General features: G+C 42.1%; 1 protein-coding gene across 1 annotated transcript in view; it reads right to left on the bottom strand.

The window, feature by feature from the left end:
• The window catches only part of pde5ab (phosphodiesterase 5A, cGMP-specific, b), a 61,682-nt gene that overhangs the window by 7,086 nt on the left and 33,037 nt on the right, over nt 1-21,559 (bottom strand). Inside the window, 11 exon segments of the mRNA XM_034130882.1 lie at nt 87-164; nt 1,846-1,946; nt 3,809-3,896; nt 3,979-4,073; nt 6,257-6,382; nt 8,589-8,735; nt 10,213-10,272; nt 13,709-13,884; nt 16,702-16,720; nt 16,722-16,787; nt 16,869-16,977. Coding sequence (XP_033986773.1) covers nt 87-164; nt 1,846-1,946; nt 3,809-3,896; nt 3,979-4,073; nt 6,257-6,382; nt 8,589-8,735; nt 10,213-10,272; nt 13,709-13,884; nt 16,702-16,720; nt 16,722-16,787; nt 16,869-16,977 — 1,065 coding nt within the window.

Genomic DNA, 21,559 nt, shown 5'->3' with positions numbered 1-21,559 from the left:
GAAGCAGGGGAAACCTGGCCTGGCTCTGTTGGGTGCAGTGTTGCAAACTTGGAACGTTATTTGAGTTTTGAAGACTTGGAACTCACCTCAGTAAGTCTCTGTGATGTTCGTTCTCCCAAACAAACTGGCTGTTCTTGGTGAGCTCAAAGAATTCACCACGCCTTCTGATAACACACACACACACACACACACACACACACACACACACACACACACACACACACACACACACACACACACACACACACACACACACACACACACACACACACACACACACACACACAATGATACAGATAATTGTCCTCACAGAATAAAACCTACTTAGATCTTTACCCCCCACTGTCTAGAGTGAGAGAGGGATTTGTTAAGAGCTGTTATCACTGAGGTGGATGAATGTAAAAGAGAGAAAAAAAAGGGGTAGGAAGAAGGACCACATGAAATAAAATGTGGGAAGGAAAATATATCTAATAATGTAGTATTTTCCTAAACCAAATTGTGGTCTTCACCAGTCCACCAATACATATCTGTGGATGTTGCATGTTATTAACCCTCCTGTTGTCTTCGGGTCAAATCTGACCGATTTACTACTTTCATCAATCATAACTTTTTTGTTTTACATTCGATTGCATTAAGGCTTTATGATATCCTTCACAGTAAACATTTGAACATATACAATTGCTGATCACCACTTTCATAGAATTTTGGATGATTTAGTCAACTTTGAAACACCCATGGTGTTCCCGGTCAAAAATGACCGCCATAAAGAAAAGGAATTAGTAACCATCCGGATCAGATAAAACACACACCCACACACACACCCACACACACACACACACACACACACACACACACACACACACACACACACACACACACACACACACACACACACACACACACACACACATACTCTAGATGTGTTCCCCCCCTTATGTGCCCATCCCCCCATGTGAATCACACCTGGCACACACAAACACACACAGAACAATTTGACACATTTCCCGCTCGTATGTGCCCATCCCCCCACATGGATCACACCTGGCACACGCAATACATGTTCAGTGTCTATTCTTTGTATATTTACTGCAGTTGTTCATGTATACCAGTAGTCTGATACAATATTTACAGTTTGAAAGGGTGTTAAATGAAATTTGGTGATGATTAATGGTTTTTGTGTTAATGTAATAGCAGTTAAAACAGGACCGGTCAAATTTGACCGCGAACACCAAAGTAAGGGGGGGAAAACGAAGACAATAGGAGGGTTAAACCAACTCTCATAATTACAGAAAAGATAATCATTGCAATAAAATCCTGCAAACTGCTTTCAGTGATAAAGCTTGGATAAACCCACTGTACATTACCTGCATTAACAGCAGCTGGTGAACATAGTGTAGCATTGAGCAGATACTGTGGGGGTTATTTTAGAAAATACAGTTTGAACAACTTTCCAAGAGGCCCTGTTAAGCTTTTGGGGGGTTTCCCTCTCCTGTAGTGTGTTCTATAGGTTTTAGTGCATGTCAATGGTCTGCAAAGGCTAAAATCCCTGAGTTTCTCTGCTCCTCGGACCGGGGTCCTTCGCACAGGGACTAACTGCCAGTCCAGGGGCCTCAAACTCAATTAGGTGGCCCAATATGTCCTCATTAAGCTTTACAAGTACAAAGAGTTTCTGTATAGTAATCTAAGTGATATCTTTTGTAAAGTGCTGATTGAATGTAATCAGTCATAAAACGACAGAATAACCCCCGTCTCTTCCCTCTGCCCACGTTGACTCTTCCTAAGTGATTCCCCCTCTCTGCTGCACTCCAGTCAGACTTCCATCTGGGCTTGACGTTTGGTACGTACTTCATGTACAGAGCCAGGTCAGTGGCCAGAATAGCCCTCTCGATCATCTTCAGAGTGGCCTTGTACTCGTCCAGGGAGAGGGCGCTCAGGATCTGGTTTCCCTGGAGAGGCAGAAACACAAGAATAACAAGTGTGTGAGTGCAGGAACAGATTTAATGATTTACATCCAGTACAAACAACTGTATCACTGTGTGTGTGTGTGTGTGTGTGTGTGTGTGTGTGTGTGTGTGTGTGTGTGTGTGTGTGTGTGTGTGTGTGTGTGTGTGTGTGTGTGTGTGTGTGTGTGTGTGTTGTTTTGTGATAGACCACCAAGGGGTTTCCATGACAACACTACACTGCCATAGTTTGCACACACACACACACACACACACACACACACACACACACACACACACACACACACACGTGTGTGGAGGGTTGTAAGCATGTTAGTGGACACATTATTGTCATGTCACTTCCATTTGAAGTGCTTTAAGACTTGTTGAAACTTCATGCAGCATGGCTTTGCACTACAGTATGTGTGTGTGTTTTGCATTAGGTGAGTGTGGCTGAATGTGTCCAGCAGCAGTGGGGTTAAGTGGTGCTGTGGAGTTGGGAGTGTATTTAGAGTTTCTTTTGAGGCCATAAGGATCAGAGGAGGCTGTAAGTCACTATGTTTAAACGGGCCATCAGAGTGTTCAGAGGGTAGGCTAGCAGCTGGAAAATGAGCAGAATAGCCATAATAAATCACAGAGTGATCCAGGATACTGCAGCAACATTAGGCCTGAGAACATCCAGTACTATGCCATTAGACAAACTCAGGTTGAAAAAAGCTTCAAGGCAATCTCTTTTTAAACAATTAAAAAGCCTTTATTATAATGGCATAATCATGCTAGACCTAAACAAAGGGAATGTCTGCATCCACATGTTTCCTTATCCAAAGAGCACCTCAAGCACTACTATCCAAATATGTTATGACTCAGGTTACAGCTTTCTGTGATAACACTGTTTATATAAAGGCTTACACTGTAAATCCACTGTTATGAGGCTCTTAGCAAGATTGGCTAACAATGTAAGAAAAATGCAGATGGTTTTGGTTTGATCTAACTGGGTTAAGAGATATCTGCCTCGTTCCTATAGAATAGTGAACAGTTGTTTTTGGAGCTACTTTCTAGAATATAAAAAATGTATGACCGTTTTGGACCAGGCTTTCACTATGGGTCACCGCCAGTGAAAGCCTGGTATTTTACACCAGGAAGGGGCACGGAATAGTTCAACTGTGTGGTGTGCACAACTGCATATTAGTTTAAGATTTGACTTAGTCCGGTTTAACGAGCCACACTGGGTGAGAAGATAGTAATTAACGATAGCCTGCTTTTTGCACTTTTCTTGCACAAACTCTTACTTGTGTTGGCTATACGTCTATTGGGCACAAGAGCAAGTACGTTTACATATAACACTTATTACATTACATAGCAACAAGGTGTTATAAAACCAGTTCTTATTGGACTTTTATTACATTATGTAGTTCTAACAGGGCAAGTGCTTTTGCTATTGGTGGGATTTTCGAGCTTTTGAAACAAACAATGCATGACCCTTCAACAGGGAGGAGAGAATGTGAGTGTCTAACAGTTGTCTAACATACTGTATATGTGCAAGACAACACAGAGCTGTGAAGATGTTGAAATAATAAGTGAAGCTGGCAGGGCGCCATGTAGGGACCGCAGACCCTCAGAGGCCTGTCAGGAGCTCAGCAGCTGCATACTGAACCAGCTGAAGCGCTCAAAGTTAGACTCAAGTCGTGTTTTTGCATAACTGTGATCAGGATAAAGTAGGAGTGTGAAGTGACTCTTTCCCTGCTGCGTCTGTAGTCTCGTTTAGTCTCTGTAGTTTCTAGGTGAGATGAACTAGTTGTTATGCAGAGTAAAACCCCTTAAGGACTTGTGTTTCCTCTAGTGTCGTGGGTAGAGGTAGGTCCACCTACAGAGCTGTTGAGGATCATCAGGCACTGGTCGAAGTGGTGGTGCTCCATGGTGGAGTGGCAGTACAGCTGGGCAAGAGGGTGCTCGCTCCTGGAAACACAGAGGAAGTGAGAAAGACTCCCACACATGCATATACAATCATACATTATGTGACTCATCTCTCCTGCAGTACCTCTGTATGTAGGAGTTGTTGACTCCTCTGTGGTCCAGATCGTGGCTTAGAGTTGCAATCATCAAAGCCAAGACCTCCAAGTCATTCAGTTTATTCTATCAGGAGGAAGACAAGAGCACGGACACACGATGGAGTTAGGATTCTGCATTCTCCTGTCTTACAAGGAGCAGTGGGAAGCTGCTGTACACACTCTTATGCCCCTTCTCCACCAAACAAAGTGAATACTTTCCAGCGGCCGCTGCCGTGTAACGGTAGACTAAACTCTGCCGTGAGTTAACGGTAGACTAAACTCTGCCGTGAGTTAACGGTAGACTAAACTCCGGTGGACAAGCAGCACTGCAGCGGTTGGTAAATGCCGCTGAGCCACATTAATAAACAATGAACCACGGCACTCTGGAGAAAAGTATAACGTATCGTCGACGGAAGCGCCAGTCAATCAAATCATATGCCAGTACAAGCGCTAGCCAATCAAACCGTGTGCTTGTGTGTCCGGGGCGGGAGATTAATGTGATTGGTTGTTGGTCGCGCGCCAGACACGCCCATCTGCAAGCTTCAACGCAACGGAACCGTGTGTACGATACGTAAAGGTTGAGGAGTAGGTTATTTAGTTTAATCTGGCTCCGTATGATTAAAAGCAACACGATCATCGACCCGACGCAGTCCCCCATTGTGGTTGTTGTGAGCGGCGTTGAGGAGAAAATCAGCCACGTAAACAGTGATGTCATGACGCAGCAGCGGCAGCACCAGTCGGGCTCTGAGCGGTGGAAACACAAGTGGTGCTACAGGGAAGAACCAGTTAAGCACCAGAAAAGCACAAGAACGGATCTTGAACCGGAACCGGGTTGGTGGAAAAGGGGCATTATTCTGTTTGGTGACTTGAACTGGCCCCCCTTAGGTTCCCAAGTCAAGTCCCTAACAAACGACCATCTGTTACTTCAATCATACCAAACAAAAGCCTCATAGCTTTGAACACGTTGCAGTGTGGGCACTCACTACACAGAGGACGGTTTCTGCATATGACAAACAGCTTTACAACAGAGTGAAAGGATGGCATTCTGAAGAGAATAAATACAACAATCAAGCATGTCTGATATGTCCAGTCTGAAGCTACTCATAGTTGCTAATATTTTATGCAGAATTACTGTTTTTGTATTACAGAAACCACTAGTATTCACGGTTTTCCAAACTAACAGCAGCGTTAAAAAAATCTTGAAACGCTTCTGCCCATTCACTTTGAATGGGGTGACGTCATTTTCCCTCACTTTTCGCCGAACTGCATTGTGGGCAGCAGAGCGGAGATTTTCAGGATTTTCAGGATTTTCAGGATTCAAAGTTGAGCAATGTTCAACTTTTGAAGCTGAGGTGGAAGCGTCAGCCAATCAAATCCCGTGTATGCAAATCTGACAGTTCAAGCCCTAGCCAATCAAACCGCGTGTATGCTGGGAGAGACATACCGCAGGTCATTTCCTCATATTCCAAAAAATGGAGGAGAAATGAGCGGTAGAGAATCACCCGGTGCTTTATGACCAGTCCCTATTTACCTACCGGGATACAAACCGGAGGAGCCAGGCATGGAGGAAGGTGGCAGAGACAGTGGTATGTTTTCACCTGTTTGGGGAGTTTATATCCAGTTTACTTCGGGCTTTTTTGCTTCGTATGTCGGGGGCGGGAGATTCATGTGATTGGTTGTTGGTGCCTTGCTCGCAAAAAATCCCCAAGCTTCAGATACGCCCACCTCCAAGATTTTTTTAACGCTGCTGTGTGGACGGTCCGTAATGGTTTTTCCAAACTAATGTATTCTTACATGAGATAATGTAATTTTATAAATATACTCAAAGTGTTGTTTCATTTAGCAACAAATCATGTAAATTAAATATTACTGCCCCACTAACCAAAACAGAAAAGTTACTCTTGCATACTTCTGTAAATGTAAACAGGAATTGTGTTGCTTTAGGGAAACCAATTTGGATATAAGACTCTTATAGTAGATTTTTCAACAAGATATAACCATGATTTGAGGGATTTTCCTAGCATAACTGATCAATTGTTAACAGCATTGGATTTTCTTTCATATTAGCATGTCCAGTTCTCCAGTTTCTAGCTGCTGTGGAAGGCGGACAATGACATGTTTTGAGTGGCAGTAAAGCATGTTAGATCTGTAGATGATAACATAAGCATGCAAAGCTTGCATTAAAGCATCTGTATAGAATTCTACTTTTTGGATTAGAGTAAAAGGCAGTGACCCAGATCAGCTGGTCCTGAGCAGTGATTGGCTGACCTGTAAGCGTCCGGACTTCAGCAGGGTGAACATGGTCTGGGCCGTGTTGAAGGCGTGTCTCCAGTTGTGATAGGCCACATTCTTCCTGTAGTTCTTCTTCACACTCAGAATCCAATGGCATAAACTCTAAAATTGGGAAAAAGACATTTATCAAACCCTCATGAATATTTTTTCCAGAGCTGAAGGTACAAGGTTTAAGCACAATATTTAAATAATAAATGCCTTAAAATTCCATTTAGACTCCGGTCAACATAGGGAGGACACATCATCACATTTTCACCCTGTAGAGTTCCTCTTCGTCGTCTGTATTACAGCGGAGAACAATTACATTAAAGTTCTACCTAGATACGTTTGTATGCTAACGACATCATACTCTAGATAAAAAACCCACACACACATACAACAAAAACATGAACCCATTCAAAATATTCTCCAAAATGAAAAACTCAACCAACTCAGTCAGACCTATTGTTTTGAGCTGCGAGACCCACTGTGTATCTGAAGCAGGGGGGGGGTCCTCCTCAGGGACCCTGACATAAGGGCTAACCACTGTGTGTACAGTACACAATAGGACTGGGACTTTCACACTTGCATATATGTTTTTTATACATTCATAATTATTCATATCTGTATGTCTAAATCAAAATGTGTTGCACTTTTGAAGTGATTTTTAATTTGTTATTCCAATTATCCTTGTTTGAACTCCTACCTGTCCCATCCCATGTTCCATCTTAGTCCTGCTCAACACCTGAACTCCTACCTGTCCCATCCCATGTTCCATCTTAGTCCTGTTCAACACCTGAACTCCTACCTGTCCCATCCCATGTTCCATCTTAGTCCTGTTCAACACCTGAACTCCCCTCGGGGTGATTACAGGATGATCTCCTCTTAAAGGAAAACACAGACTACCTTATGAGAGGGTTGCAGAAACAACAGAGAACAAAGTAAAAGAACCTGTGATAAGCAAAGTGGCTTGACTGTCCAAGTATTATTTGAAATTGAATACTTTGCACCTTGCCAGCAAAACGATGTTTAAAAAGTAAACGCTTTTTAATTTAAACTTAACTCAAAGTAAAAAAGTCACGTTTACTCTTCAGGAACCGTTATCTCACATATTTATTTATTTATTATTAAAATAAGCAGTATGGTGTATATTTCACTTCTCCTGCATTACCTCACATTAGTCTTCCAACATTCTCATGCACTATTTTATTTTCTATACTGTTATTTCTTGCACATTTTGTATTAGTTGTATTGTTTTATGTCTTATATATATTTATACACAGTGGCTGCTGTACATGTGATGAGAGAACCTTTAAATAGGATCTGAATTATACTTTGATGTCACATTATAATTGAGAATAATAGCATGTTGTGTAGTGTACCCCCAGGCAGGCTGGTGGTCAGTGTGTCAGTGTGGGTGTCAGACTGACAGCTCTCCTGCCTGAGGGCCCAATCAGCTCCAATCAAAGACCCTCTGTTCTGGCCCCTCGGCTGCACCGCGGAGGTAAACCACCAACACACAGGGACCGCTTCAGGAGGGGAGTGTGCTGAGGACGCCAGCCAAACCCGCCAGAAGTCCGGCGCCGGGGGGGGGAGGGAGGGGAGGGGGGGTTACTGACAGACACCAGAGTGTGTGAGGGATTCTTGTTGGGGAAGTGCTTTTGGTGTATGACATTGCTCTGTCCATGTGTGTGTGGTCTCTGAATTAAGGATGCACAAATATTAACTCACTTGTAAATGCATTCACTCATCATTGGACACACACACACACACACACACACACACACACACACACACACACACACACACACACACACACACACACACACACACACACACACACACACACACACACACACACACACACACACACACACACACACACACACACACACATTCATGCTCAAATGCTGCTGATAACAACCAGCAGATTGTTTTCTGCAATTACTGAAACCAGGAGGCTTCTCATGTCTCTTTCTGAGACATTTATTGAAAACAACCAACAATTGTCAGCATAATGTGATGGTTAATGTGATGGTTGCCATGATACCTTTCACAATAAAAAAGCCTTTTGTGTATCACTGATGTAATTCAGGCTTTGTCTCTCTATTGATGTCTGGAAATATTACCTGTGGTCATGTAGCAATAGCTATCATTTTAATAATTGAACAACCACCTGCCTCATTTGACTTAGGATGTATGTATGATGTATGTCAGGATTTCAGGGGCCTCTACCAAATAACTAGTGTGTTATCCAGCTCTGGTGAGATAAACAGATGGACAGAAACAATATAAAGCATTTTTAGGTAAAATCTACTTTAATTCTTACTGTGTACTTCATCTGGAAGTTTTGGACCAGATTGAGGTCGACAAACATCCGGATTGTAGCCATGGTGGTTTCTGTGTCTGACAAATCAAAGTCACTGAAGCTGAAGTCCATGAGATGCAACGACTGGGCGGACGGCACAGTGGCTACCTGAAAACACACACACACACACACACACACACACACACACACACACACACACACACACACACACACACACACACACACACACACACACACACACACACACACACACACACACACACACACACACACACACACACACACACACACACACACACACACACACACACACACACACACACTGATAAATATAGAGAGATAGAGAGATAGATACTTTATTTACCCCAAATTGGGAAATTGTTTTGTTCCAGCAGCAGTGTCAATCATTACACAAAATATGTCAGGGAACTCAGTTGTGTAACAATAAACGGCAGGAGTATCATGCATCTGCACCCCAGATATTAAAAGTGCTGCTGCAGGTACAGTAGCAGCTTTAGTTACGAGGGTTTTCCTCATATGATGTGTAACACAGACTGTATGCAGCAGTCTCATGGGTAGAACCCGTGTCCTAGATACCAAGTGACGCATACTCCCTTTAGCACCCAAGAGGAGCCACTTAATCAGGTTATGCTGTGAGTTCAGCCACAACCAGGAGAAGAGAACAGGCTCGTACTGTACGCCTCCACGCTCAGGCTGTGGAAGCTGGACTAAACTGATTTATTTTATAATCTCACAGCGCCTTGAAAAGCTGTTATAAAACCAGTTATGTACTTGCAAGTGAGCTAATCATGAAAATCACAAGAAAGACGGAATTTAACAGTATATCAAATTTTGAGTTAATAAATGACAGTCTAAGAAATAAATTAAGATTAAGAAGTTCAACAACAATAAAAATACAGTAATTTGAAAGGATGTGTCCATTTGTAAAATGGGTGTAATATGGGTCTAATAACAGTGTAATATAGGTGAAATAACAGTGTAACATGGGTATATTAGGGGTCTAATAACAGTGTAATATGGATGTAGTAACAGTGTAATTACGGTGTAATTACGGTGTAATAATAGTGTAAACTCAGTGTTACATTGGTGTAATGTGTGTCTAATAACAGTGTTATGTGGATATAAAAATAATATTACATGGGTATAGTTAAGGTTTAATATGGGTGTAATTATGTTATAATAGGGTTTAATAGGGGTGTATCAATGTGTAATATGGGTGCAATAACAGTGTAATATGGGTGTTATATGGGGAAAATAAATAAATGAATGATCCAAAATATTTATATTTCATAGCCCATTTAAGGGTTATACAACCTCCGGGAGTGAGAGAAAGAACTCTTTAAAACATCAGTGTGAGATGTAATGTGTTTAATGTATCCACATTCTAGCTTTGGTAGCCAATCATGTCTCCTGTATCGTGCTGTGATGAAGCAGCCGTTTAATACTGAGTGAGCGCTGTGGGGTTGTGTTACATGCTTCTCATCTGAAGGATGTGTGTGTCGCTTGTGTGCTTATGACTTTGTGTTTAATAATCCATGTTTGCACGTGTGACAACTAAGGTTCATGTGGAGTGTTTTGTCAACGTAATAAAATGGTAATTTACCGCGGTTACCTGGAGTTCCCGCGTCTCTTCCTCTGCGGCAGAGGCGTGATATGACAACACCTGAAACACACACACATAAAAAAAGTACATATCAACTTCTCTGTAGAAAACACCATATAACACGGCATATACAACCAACTCCTGACCTGCATCTACATTTGGTTTGGCTTTGTGGGGTCAATCAGTATCTGATCATTTGATGTAGCATCCACATGTTTTGGAATGTCTCTGAATTTGCCCAATAGAAAGAGGGTTAACGGGTGCCTTGCTGTATGGGGCTTGGCTAATCAAAGACAAAAATAACTACAAGGAGCCGCCCCCCACTCTCAGCATTAGGTACTGGCAGCCTGGTTTTAGGGACGTGGAATGCATTACTAGGGAGCGCTGGGGAACACCAGTCCGAAACCCGCCCTGATCGCCACTGCAGTCGACAATTTATTTTGTATTCACTGTTACAGGCGAAAAAGAAAAGTGCTAAAATAAATGATATTAATTATACCAACTAGATATAATTGCTTTACTCGCAAGTGTGGGATCACTAACAGCCCCCCGCTGAACGCTGCTGTGTTGGGGGGTCTCCATGGGGAAGAGGGTCGCCTCTAAACTACACTAATACATCTCAAACTGTTCTTTATTTGTATGCACTGAACAGCAGGGCAGAGTACCCAACCATCTGAGAGTCTGAGTGTGGGAGTTTTGTAGGGGGTGTAGCAGCTAAATAATAAGAAATAAAACTGAAAATGTATCTCAAAATAAAATTATTTTGAGAGTAAGGGAATCTCATCCAGGGGGATTATCCAATGTCCAGGCAAGAACGTTGTTTTGTGCATTGATCCAATATCATTTCAGATGTAGCGTCCTGTGTTTCCCTCATCTAGCTGCGCCAACCCCACCAACACCTGTGTCCAACATATACAAGATCACCAGGTTCCCAAACCACCCAGTGCACAGAACCACCATCAAAATCAAAGCATATACTTAAATTAACTACAAATAATTACAATAAATAATGATTAATTTAACGTAAATAAACAGCAAGAAAATACATATTTAATTGCTAAATAACCCTAATAAATGTATAGCTCCAACAGGGGTGCTATGTACCATCCTGTCTGTATAGAGCCAGTGTGTCCGTATTCTACACTCAAGTCAAGCTTTTGATGGATGTCAATGTAAGATATGATATTTGTGAACAGGACCTCAGGATGGAGAGGTGTAGGGACCTTTGCACTGAGCCGTGGTGTAAAGTAACTAAGTACATTTACTCAAGTACTGTACCTAAGCTGCATGATTATCTACATTTGTTGCTACTCTGTACTTCTACTCCCCTACAGTTCAGAGGTAAATGGTGTACTTTTACTCCACTACATGTATTTACAACCTTTAGTTACTTTACAGATGTGGATTAATGATGTGAAATATAATCAAGTGTTAAATCAGACTTTAGTTCCACCTGGAGTAAATTCACAAGCTACCCTGCAGTATACAAAGTCATTCAAACTAGCTGCACCTTTACCAGCTTTGAGAACACTTTCATGATCAATCATTATAAAACATATCATATATATTATTCTGAAATGGACCAATCTGCACAATGACTACTTTTACTTAAGTACAAGAGTACTTCTTCCTCTCAGGTGCTGAGGCTCTGTCTGCGTCAGCTGCAGCTGAGTGAGACCAGACACCCTTCAGCTGACATCTCCACTGAGAACACACTCTGTAATGTGTTTGTTTTTTATCACGTACAGAGGCCAAGATCTGTTTTTCTTGCTATAGAAATAAAAAACAAATCTCATCCTTATGCTGTATCTTTTCAGGTCTTATTTTTCCTGTGGTAGCAATGATGTATTAGCCAATCCGATAAAAAAAACGACAAAAACTATAAACAGTTATTTGTGCAGCTCTAAAAATAAACATACCCATCTTTGAAATGTTTAGTTCTAAAAGCTAGAGAAAAGGATTGTTGTGCTTCAGCATTCCCTAGACTGGGCTTTGTTTAATAGATCAGAAAACCGAGCGGCCTCTCCCTAAATTATCACAAAATCAATTTATTTACTGCTCAGGGGCCTCATTTATAAACGGTGCATTTTAAAAACTTGACGCGAAAATGTGCGGTCCTCCTGCCAACTCTGACCCAGCTGTACGCGGTACGCACAAAAACGGGAGAGACCAGAAACTACGACACCGTTGGCAGAAGGAAGAATGGAGAGAAATATGTGGAAATAATACCATAAATAAAATGTTACCTCTCATTTATCAAATATGAAGAATTAATTTGCAAAAATGGATTAAAGCCAATCTTTAAATGATTAAACAAACGCCTGTTTGAGACTCCTCAGTGCACACAAAAACATAACTTGGAGAAATAAATAAATACGGATATGTTATTTAAAACCACCTCGAATATGTTGTGTTAATGTTATGAAATGTTTTCTCATAAATGATGCGGTAAAGCAGGCGGACAGAATAACGTCTAAACTGACGCCGTTTTGCATTTCTATAGGTTGTAGATACGAGCATGGTTTTATATACTATCACGTTTAATCGTGTTTTATGCCGTTTGCCAAGACTTGATAAGTCGCTCGTAAAACACAGGAGGTATGGAAACTAAGAACACCATATGTGGTCAATTGTACAGCTAATATAACACAACACATTTGTTTTATTTCATTTAAGTGGTGGGTAGAGTTGCTGCGGGGGGTTGAGACGCACAGGCTGCAGTGGAGACGCAGCGCACAGCTGATCGACAGCTGATCGACAGCTGGAACACAAACCACCAAATAAAAAAATAAACATGAATTGACTCCACTCCGCAGGGATCCACCGATACTTTCTTACAGTTTCTCATCATGGGGGGGGGGTCCTCCTGTCCCCGGGACAAACACACTGCCTGAGGAAGGTTATGTGTATTTTGTCATTAACTTTTTTCGGACCACTTATTTATTTATTTTGGTGACGATCCGACCTCCATGCTGCTACTCTGGTTCAAACTGCATCCACCAAACAATATGATTTATCTCCACCTCCCCAAAAGAACCAAAAGTATTTTTTAGCTGTTCTGTCGTCATTTCCTGCGATCTTCTTCATGCAGTCAGTCACAATGAAGATTAATACGGGGCGTTTCTTTGACTATTTATAGGCAAATATGGGCGTTACGTGAAGCCCGCAAAAGCTGCGCCGTGATTTATAAAGGGAAACCGGCGTAGGACGTGCGTGGGCACGGAAAATGTCTGTGCGTATTTATTTGCTTTGTCCTACGTAAGCAACCTTCCCACGTGAATCCTACGCAAGGCTTTATAAATGAGGCCCCAGGTCTGTACTCTACTGAAATCAATCTTACTTAATCTACAAATTGACCGCACTTTTCAAAAGGCCTTCAAATCACTGTTTAAAGGACATCATTGTGTGTGTGTGTGTGTGTGTGTGTGTGTGTGTGTGTGTGTGTGTGTGTGTGTGTGTGTGTGTGTGTGTGTGTGTGTGTGTGTGTGTGTCTGACCTCCAGAGTGACCTGCTGCTTGGCCCTGGCTCTCTCCACTGTCTCGTACATCTGTGTGTTCTGAATTCCTAGACCACAGAAGATGGCGAAGGCCTCCAGGAACTGCTCATCGTTCCTGTTGAAGGCCTTCACACTGCCTGAAGCTTCATCCATCTTGTTCACCAGCTGACACACACCTACACACCACACACACACAGACATAAAGGTCATGTTGTTGACATGGAAGCTTCCGTACACATGCTGGGTGTTCAAGTGCCGGACTGAGGGCATTGTTGCTGAAAAAGTGTTTCCTTTTTTGAACTGTTGACTGGTGATATCCCTCTGCCAACCAATCAGTTGATCCTTTTTGTCCAATTGGATGTTTGAGACAATTTTTTTTAAATGTTGGGAATGGGAACGTGATGTTGTTAACGGCAAGTCGTCCATCTTTGGAGGATACAAGCGACCGCAACCTATTAACTTAACCTGTACAGTGGAGTAGCCGTAACTTTTCCCCTTATACCACTCATGCTAATTAGCACAATGTAAGCTAATTGTGCAAATTGCCCAACATATGCAGGTTAGCATCGAGCAGTTTCTATGTGCTGGGGACCCTACTATACATCTCTAACAAAGAACTTTGGGGTACTCCACATTTCAGGCTTCACCATGCTTGAAACATGGCTGTAACAGCCACTCCTAACAAACACAACAAATAAAGCACCATGGGATTAGACAGGAACACAAAGCACTACACTGGGAATATGGGTTAAAACAGGAAACATCAGTTACAGTATCAGCAGATTAGGTACATATCCTTTATGTAAATAATATCCTACTTTTATATTGTCTTGAAAAATTGTCATATAACAGGATTACGTAATCGGGATACAAAATAAAGGTAATTTTAATCCCTTACAGTTCAATTAAAAAAAGGGAATTAGATAACTGTTACATTTGTAAAAAATGGGGATTACTAGCAGGATTACAATGTGTTAAACTGAAGAACAATATTTTACGAGGCACATGCTATGGTGCTCTTAATCCATATACTGAAGTTAACTAAAAAGAGCATAGTGTTTGTAGTAAAGGATCAGATGATATCTCTTCTCTGTAAACTGTACTGTTCTGTAGGCTTATACTTTAAGTGTGAATCTATACTTCTACTGCCTGAAACTGCTTCATGGTTTTCACTTTCTTTGCTTCATTTGTTCTGTTTTTAATTCAGTAGGTATGATCATAAAATAGTGTGTGTGAGCTTAACTGTGTGTATTAAACTCAAACGGAGCATTTCCTGTCAGCTCAGATATTATTCCTGCTTTTTTAAACTGTAGTATGTGCTCATGTGTTTCACTGTTGGTCTACACTGCCTGAATATGCTTCATGAAAGGCAGCTTTTCCTGTAAATAAAATCATTTCTGATCCTAAATATCTTGGTTTCTTCTTTTCTAAGGTCACATTGTCCTGTCGTCTAACATAATACACTTAAAGGTAGGGTAGGTAAGTTTGAGAAACCAGCTCGAGATCGCTAGAATTTGAAAATACACAACCGGAAAAAATCTTCCACTTCCTTACAGAGCCCCTCCTCCAACACACACGAACGTGCACATGACCAATGAGGGCACGAGATAAGTTTGTGCACAGATGGAAGGCTGACAGGCAGGCAGGCCATCCAGTTATTTTAGCCGGGCCGGCTAAAATGATTGGTCGTGCTTTTTACAGTACTACGGCTTCCACAGATGACATTTTATTAATATTTATTTTCTCTTGTATTTATTTGAATTGCATTGATATTAGGTAATCCAAACAAACGTAAAGTAATCAGGTTACATTACTTGTATATTGTAACATATGGCATTACAGTAACAAGGCACAGCTGTTCATGCTGTTGAAAAGGAGAATCAGCAGTTGTTGTTAAAACCTGGACAAAAACATGTGCCTTACATGGGCTCAGAACAGAATATTGCATATATAATGTTCACAATTAATTTATGAGGCAAAAAATAGGTAGTCTGAATAAATGTGTCATTTCTCTGTTTGATCTTGCTCGTCTCCAGGACTCTTAAAGGTTTGGAGGAGAAGCTCTGTTTGATCAGACATCATGTGACATCTTCACAGCCAACCGATGGAGCTGCTCTCAAATGATTATGCTGATGATAAGTGATGGGTGGAGTGGCAAGAATATTCAATAATTATAATAAAAGTGGCTATGCTATGCTGCTAAATGTGTTCTCATGATTTAAGACTGCTGAAGTATCTAACTCTCGGGTTTATAATCAACACTGCCGGGAAAAACACGGCGCTCACTTCTCTAGATTTGACTTATATATGTGTTTACTAGTATATGAGTTTAACACTAGTCTTGACAGAAATAAAAATACACTGTAAAGAAACATTTCAAGACCAGTTTCAAAATCAGTTTGCTTGGACTACTTTAGAGCAGCTGTGTCTCTGTGTTATTAGCGTTAAACTGTTGAATTCATTACCAAATGATTTAAAGGGCTGTATGAACAACTTTAGGTTGAAGAGAATGTAAAGAAAGAATAATTAGACAGTGTGAAGATGTCCGGTAACCTGTTTATCTGATGGTAGATTGCTGTGTTGATTTCATGTTTCTGTACGTATTTGTAAGCAGCTGTGAGGGACAGACCATCGATTTCTTTCTTTTAAGGGGTAGGTAAAATAAGATTTTATTCTCCCTGCTCCTTTCCATCATGGGCTACAAAAACTGTGTAAATTGTATATGTTTTATTTTATAATAGTTGCCATGAGTGGAATAAACAAATAAATAAATAAAATAAACCTCTTGCTGTCGTCTTTTAAATGAGTGCATCTTCAAATATTGGAGAGAGAGAGAGAGAGAGAGAGAGAGAGAGAGAGAGAGAGAGAGAGAGAGAGAGAGAGAGAGAGCTAGAGAAGAAGAAGAGAGAGAAGAGAGGAGAGGAGAGAGAGGAGAGAGAGAGAGAGAGAGAGAGAGAGAGAGAGAGAGAGAGAGAGAGAGAGAGAGATCCCACCTATGACTTTATCCTTCTTTGCCGTTCCTGATGGGAGTGCAGAGCAAACTCTTGATCTGGTTGCTGCTGAGATCTGGATCTTCCCTCTGTCAGAGGACAACAGGGATCATTACTCACTTCAAGACAAATAAAATAAAAGGAGAAAGGCAAATAAATCATATACTGACTGTCCAAGGGAAGCGTTGGTCCTTGGTCACGTCTGCGATGTTGAGAGGCTGCATGGTGTTTTTAACACACTGCGCGTACATGTAGTTAATCTGACTGACATCACAGTCCCTGAGGAGACACAACAAAACAGCTTCAGAACTGAGTAGCCATAGTGACGAAACACAAGTCTCACATGGATTCAACTTTAGATCCCACAGGACCAGCTGATCTGGACTGTTTACTGAAACAAATACTGGCACACTGAAACACACACGTCACACTGAAACACACACGTCACACTGAAACACACACGTCACACTGAAACACACGTCACACTGAAACACACACTTCACACTGAAACACACACTTCAAACTGAAACACACACTTCACACTGAAACACACACTTCACACTGAAACACACACTTCACACTGAAACACACACTTCACACTGAAACACACACTTCACACTGAAACACACGTCACACTGAAACACACGTCACACTGAAACACACACTTCACACTGAAACACACACTTCACACTGAAACACACGTCACACTGAAACACACACTTCACACTGAAACACACACTTCACACTGAAACACACGTCACACTGAAACACACACTTCACACTGAAACAAATACTGGCACACTGAAACACACACTTCACACTGAAACACACACTTCACACTGAAACACACACTTCACACTGAAAACACACACTTCACACTGAAACACACACTTCAAACTGAAACACACACGTCACACTGAAACACACACGTCACACTGAAACACACACGTCACACTGAAACACACGTCACACTGAAACACACACGTCACACTGAAACACACACTTCACACTGAAACACACACTTCACACTGAAACACACACTTCAAACTGAAACACACACGTCACACTGAAACACACGTCACACTGAAACACACACGTCACACTGAAACACACACTTCACACTGAAACACACACTTCACACTGAAACACACACTTCACACTGAAACACACGTCACACTGAAACACACACTTCACACTGAAACAAATACTGGCACACTGAAACACACGTCACACTGAAACACACACGTCACACTGAAACACACACGTCACACTGAAACACACACTTCACACTGAAACACACACTTCACACTGAAACACACGTCACACTGAAACACACACTTCACACTGAAACAAATACTGGCACACTGAAACACACACTTCACACTGAAACACACACGTCACACTGAAACACACACTTCACACTGAAACACACACTTCACACTGAAACACACACTTCAAACTGAAACACACACGTCACACTGAAACACACACTTCACACTGAAACACACACTTCACACTGAAACAAATACTGGCACACTGAAACACACACTTCACACTGAAACACACACGTCACACTGAAACACACACTTCACACTGAAACACACGTCACACTGAAACACACACTTCACACTGAAACACACACGTCACACTGAAACACACACTTCACACTGAAACACACACTTCACACTGAAACACACACTTCACACTGAAACACACACTTCACACTGAAACAAATACTGGCACACTGAAACACACACTTCACACTGAAACACACACGTCACACTGAAACACACACTTCACACTGAAACACACACTTCACACTGAAACACACGTCACACTGAAACACACACTTCACACTGAAACACACACGTCACACTGAAACACACACTTCACACTGAAACACACACTTCACACTGAAACACACACTTCACACTGAAACACACACTTCACACTGAAACACACACTTCACACTGAAACAAATACTGGCACACTGAAACACACACTTCACACTGAAACACACACGTCACACTGAAACACACACTTCACACTGAAACACACACTTCACACTGAGGCGCCGTTTACACGAGGAGAAAACTGCTTGTATCTGCATAGTTTCGCGTGCGTATAGCCCTATTATTTACACGAGGCCGATAGAAACTGACCCCACAAACAATAACGGGTCCCAAGGTGGATAGATTTGCAAACGAAACGCTCTGGGGGGTCAACCGAGTCCGTGTAATCACCTCTATACGAATATTTCCTGAAAAAATTGCGATAGCCCCACCTCTCCCCACCTCTCCTGCTCACTGCTGTAGCAACTATCAAAAATAGCTGTGTTAATTAAACGCACAAGGGGTTCTTGAATGAAATAATATTATAAAAGGCAAACCAGAATTGTTAACGCCCAATATACTCCTTAAACAAAATAAACAGAGTCAGATTTCATGCATTGATCCATTATATTGACAAAGGTGCGATCTCACCCGGTGTTTGTAGAGAATATCTCTCTTTCTGAGCCGTCCTCTCCACAGAGACGTGCTTCTGGTCGATGCAATATCCACAGATTCGGTTTCTTTCAGTTTCAGTTTCAGTTTCGGGGCTTAAACAGAAGGGTAGCCATGGCAACATTGCAGGGGGCTGCTCAGGTTGCTCTTCTTCGCGGCTTTTGGTGTATTTTGGCGGAAGTTACAGCGCCACTTACAGTCCCAGCATATGTACTACAGCGTTTCCAGCGGCCTCGTTTGAACAGACACGTTAAATGAAACAAATGCATGTGAACGGAAGACTTTTTTGAATACGCATACTGTGCATAAACGCAAACGGTCCCGTGTGAGCGGGGCCTGAAACACACGTCACACTGAAACACACACTTCACACTGAAACACACACTTCACACTGAAACACACACGTCACACTGAAACACACACGTCACACTGAAACACACTTCACACTGAAACACACACTTCACACTGAAACACACACGTCACACTGAAACACAAACTTCACACACTAGCAAATTAAAAGTGGCCTACATCAGCAGCCAGTGCCAACGATTTCATAGCGCTAAATCTGACTTGTTTTGCATTAGCAGGGGAGAGTAGGGTAAGTTGAGCCGGTGGGTAAGTTGACCCAACATTACATTACATGTTACTTGTTAGACGCTTTTATCCAAAGCGACTTACATACTCAATACTGTGGACAATCCCCACAGGAGCAATTTGGGGTGAAGTGTCTCAGGGACACAACGACATGCTGACTGCAGTGGGGTTTGAACCTGTGACCCCCTGAGCCGAACACCTACAGACAACCCACTGCACCACACGCCCCCCACCACTTTTATCTAGGGAAATGTGCACATTTGTTGTCATGTGACCATAAATTCAAGAAGCACCCATCATTTCCATTTGGCTGTGATGGAGAGAAGCACATGGTGAAGTGGTAAATGTGTGTTTTTCACAATAAACCATGTTTTGCTGTCAAAGTAAATGTTCATCATGTCAGGTACAATTACTGTAATGTCAAAGAAAATGTAACCAGGTCTGAAAATATGTATCATATAGGGATGCTCCGATCGCCAATTTTGGGGCCGATCGCCGATCGCCGATCGCCGGAATCAGTATCTGCCGATACCGATTGCCGATCCGATCGAGTGGGCGGGGCCTAAATGGAAGATTTAAACATCACTTTAAATCTTCCATTTAAAGTGATGTTTAAAACTCAGTTAATGCTCATTCACTGGAGCTTCCACAAACAACAATCAACTTAATTATTACATTCAAATGATGTACATTATTCAAGTTTACATTCACTTTGGATAATACCACGGGAGAAATTAGCAAGCTCTCTCCCCCTCTCTCTCCCCCTCTCTCTCCCCCTCTCTTCCTCTCCTGACAGCCCGTCAGTATCGTCTCATGCAGCTCGCTGATCCAGTAATGTGTGAGGCCGACAGTGAAGAATAAACATATTTATAACTAGTTTAGCTTGTTCCAGAGGTAGATAAAATAGCTAAGTGTGTTAGGTCTAACTCTTGTGTGTTTTGCTCCGCTCACCGGTCCGTCACAGCAGGTGGAGCTGCAGGATTTCTGCTTCACACACACGTTGCATACCGCTATTTTACTGTCTTTTTCGGACAACTTAAAATAATGCCAGACCGGTGAAGCCATTTTGGCGAGCTTGTTTTGCCGCGTACAGAGAAAAGTGTCATGTATTTTACGTCATGCGATCGGCCCTCGCGATCGGCATGTTTAGAGAGCACCGATCGATCGGTAGAGAGTGAGTATCGGCAGATCTCGATCGGTGACCGATCGATCGGAGCATCCCTAGTATCATAAATGTTGGTTATTTAGCAAGGTGTAAAACCATGTGAATAATTTAGCTAAAGATTAGCATGAATGACTAAATTAGACAGCTTCTTTCCAAAAAATACATCCTCTTTCTGGAAAACCAAATTCAGTTTGGTCATAACAGGTAGCACATCAGCCAGTGCGTGAGTCCAGGCGATAAAGCAGTATGACTGGATTTGACCAAGGATGCCTTTTGCTTGGGCATTTCCTCCAGCAGCCTCTACATGTAGCTCCATCACCAGAGCAGGCCAGTTTAGCTTGATACCCTCCACTGCCCTGTGCAAGGATAACCAGCGGACAGCGCACTGCTGCTTTAGGCTTTTCACATCTTCATCCTCGAGCGCTGCTGTCATTTGACGGAGGCGATTGGTCCTGCTGGCTGAGTGCTTGTAAAATGAGTACACAGAGGATAATGTGCGCTTGTAAACTCCTACTTGGTTCACAGCTTTTATAGCATCGAGCGCGGCCAGCGCAGCTCGGTGGGCAACACAGTGCACCTGATGCAACACAGTGCACCT

This window comes from Trematomus bernacchii, unplaced genomic scaffold (assembly GCF_902827165.1).
Source record: "Trematomus bernacchii unplaced genomic scaffold, fTreBer1.1, whole genome shotgun sequence".
NCBI classification, from domain to species: Eukaryota; Metazoa; Chordata; class Actinopteri; order Perciformes; family Nototheniidae; genus Trematomus; species Trematomus bernacchii.
The sequence above is the reverse complement of the archived record's forward strand: the minus strand, read 5'-3'. Positions and strand labels throughout refer to the sequence as shown.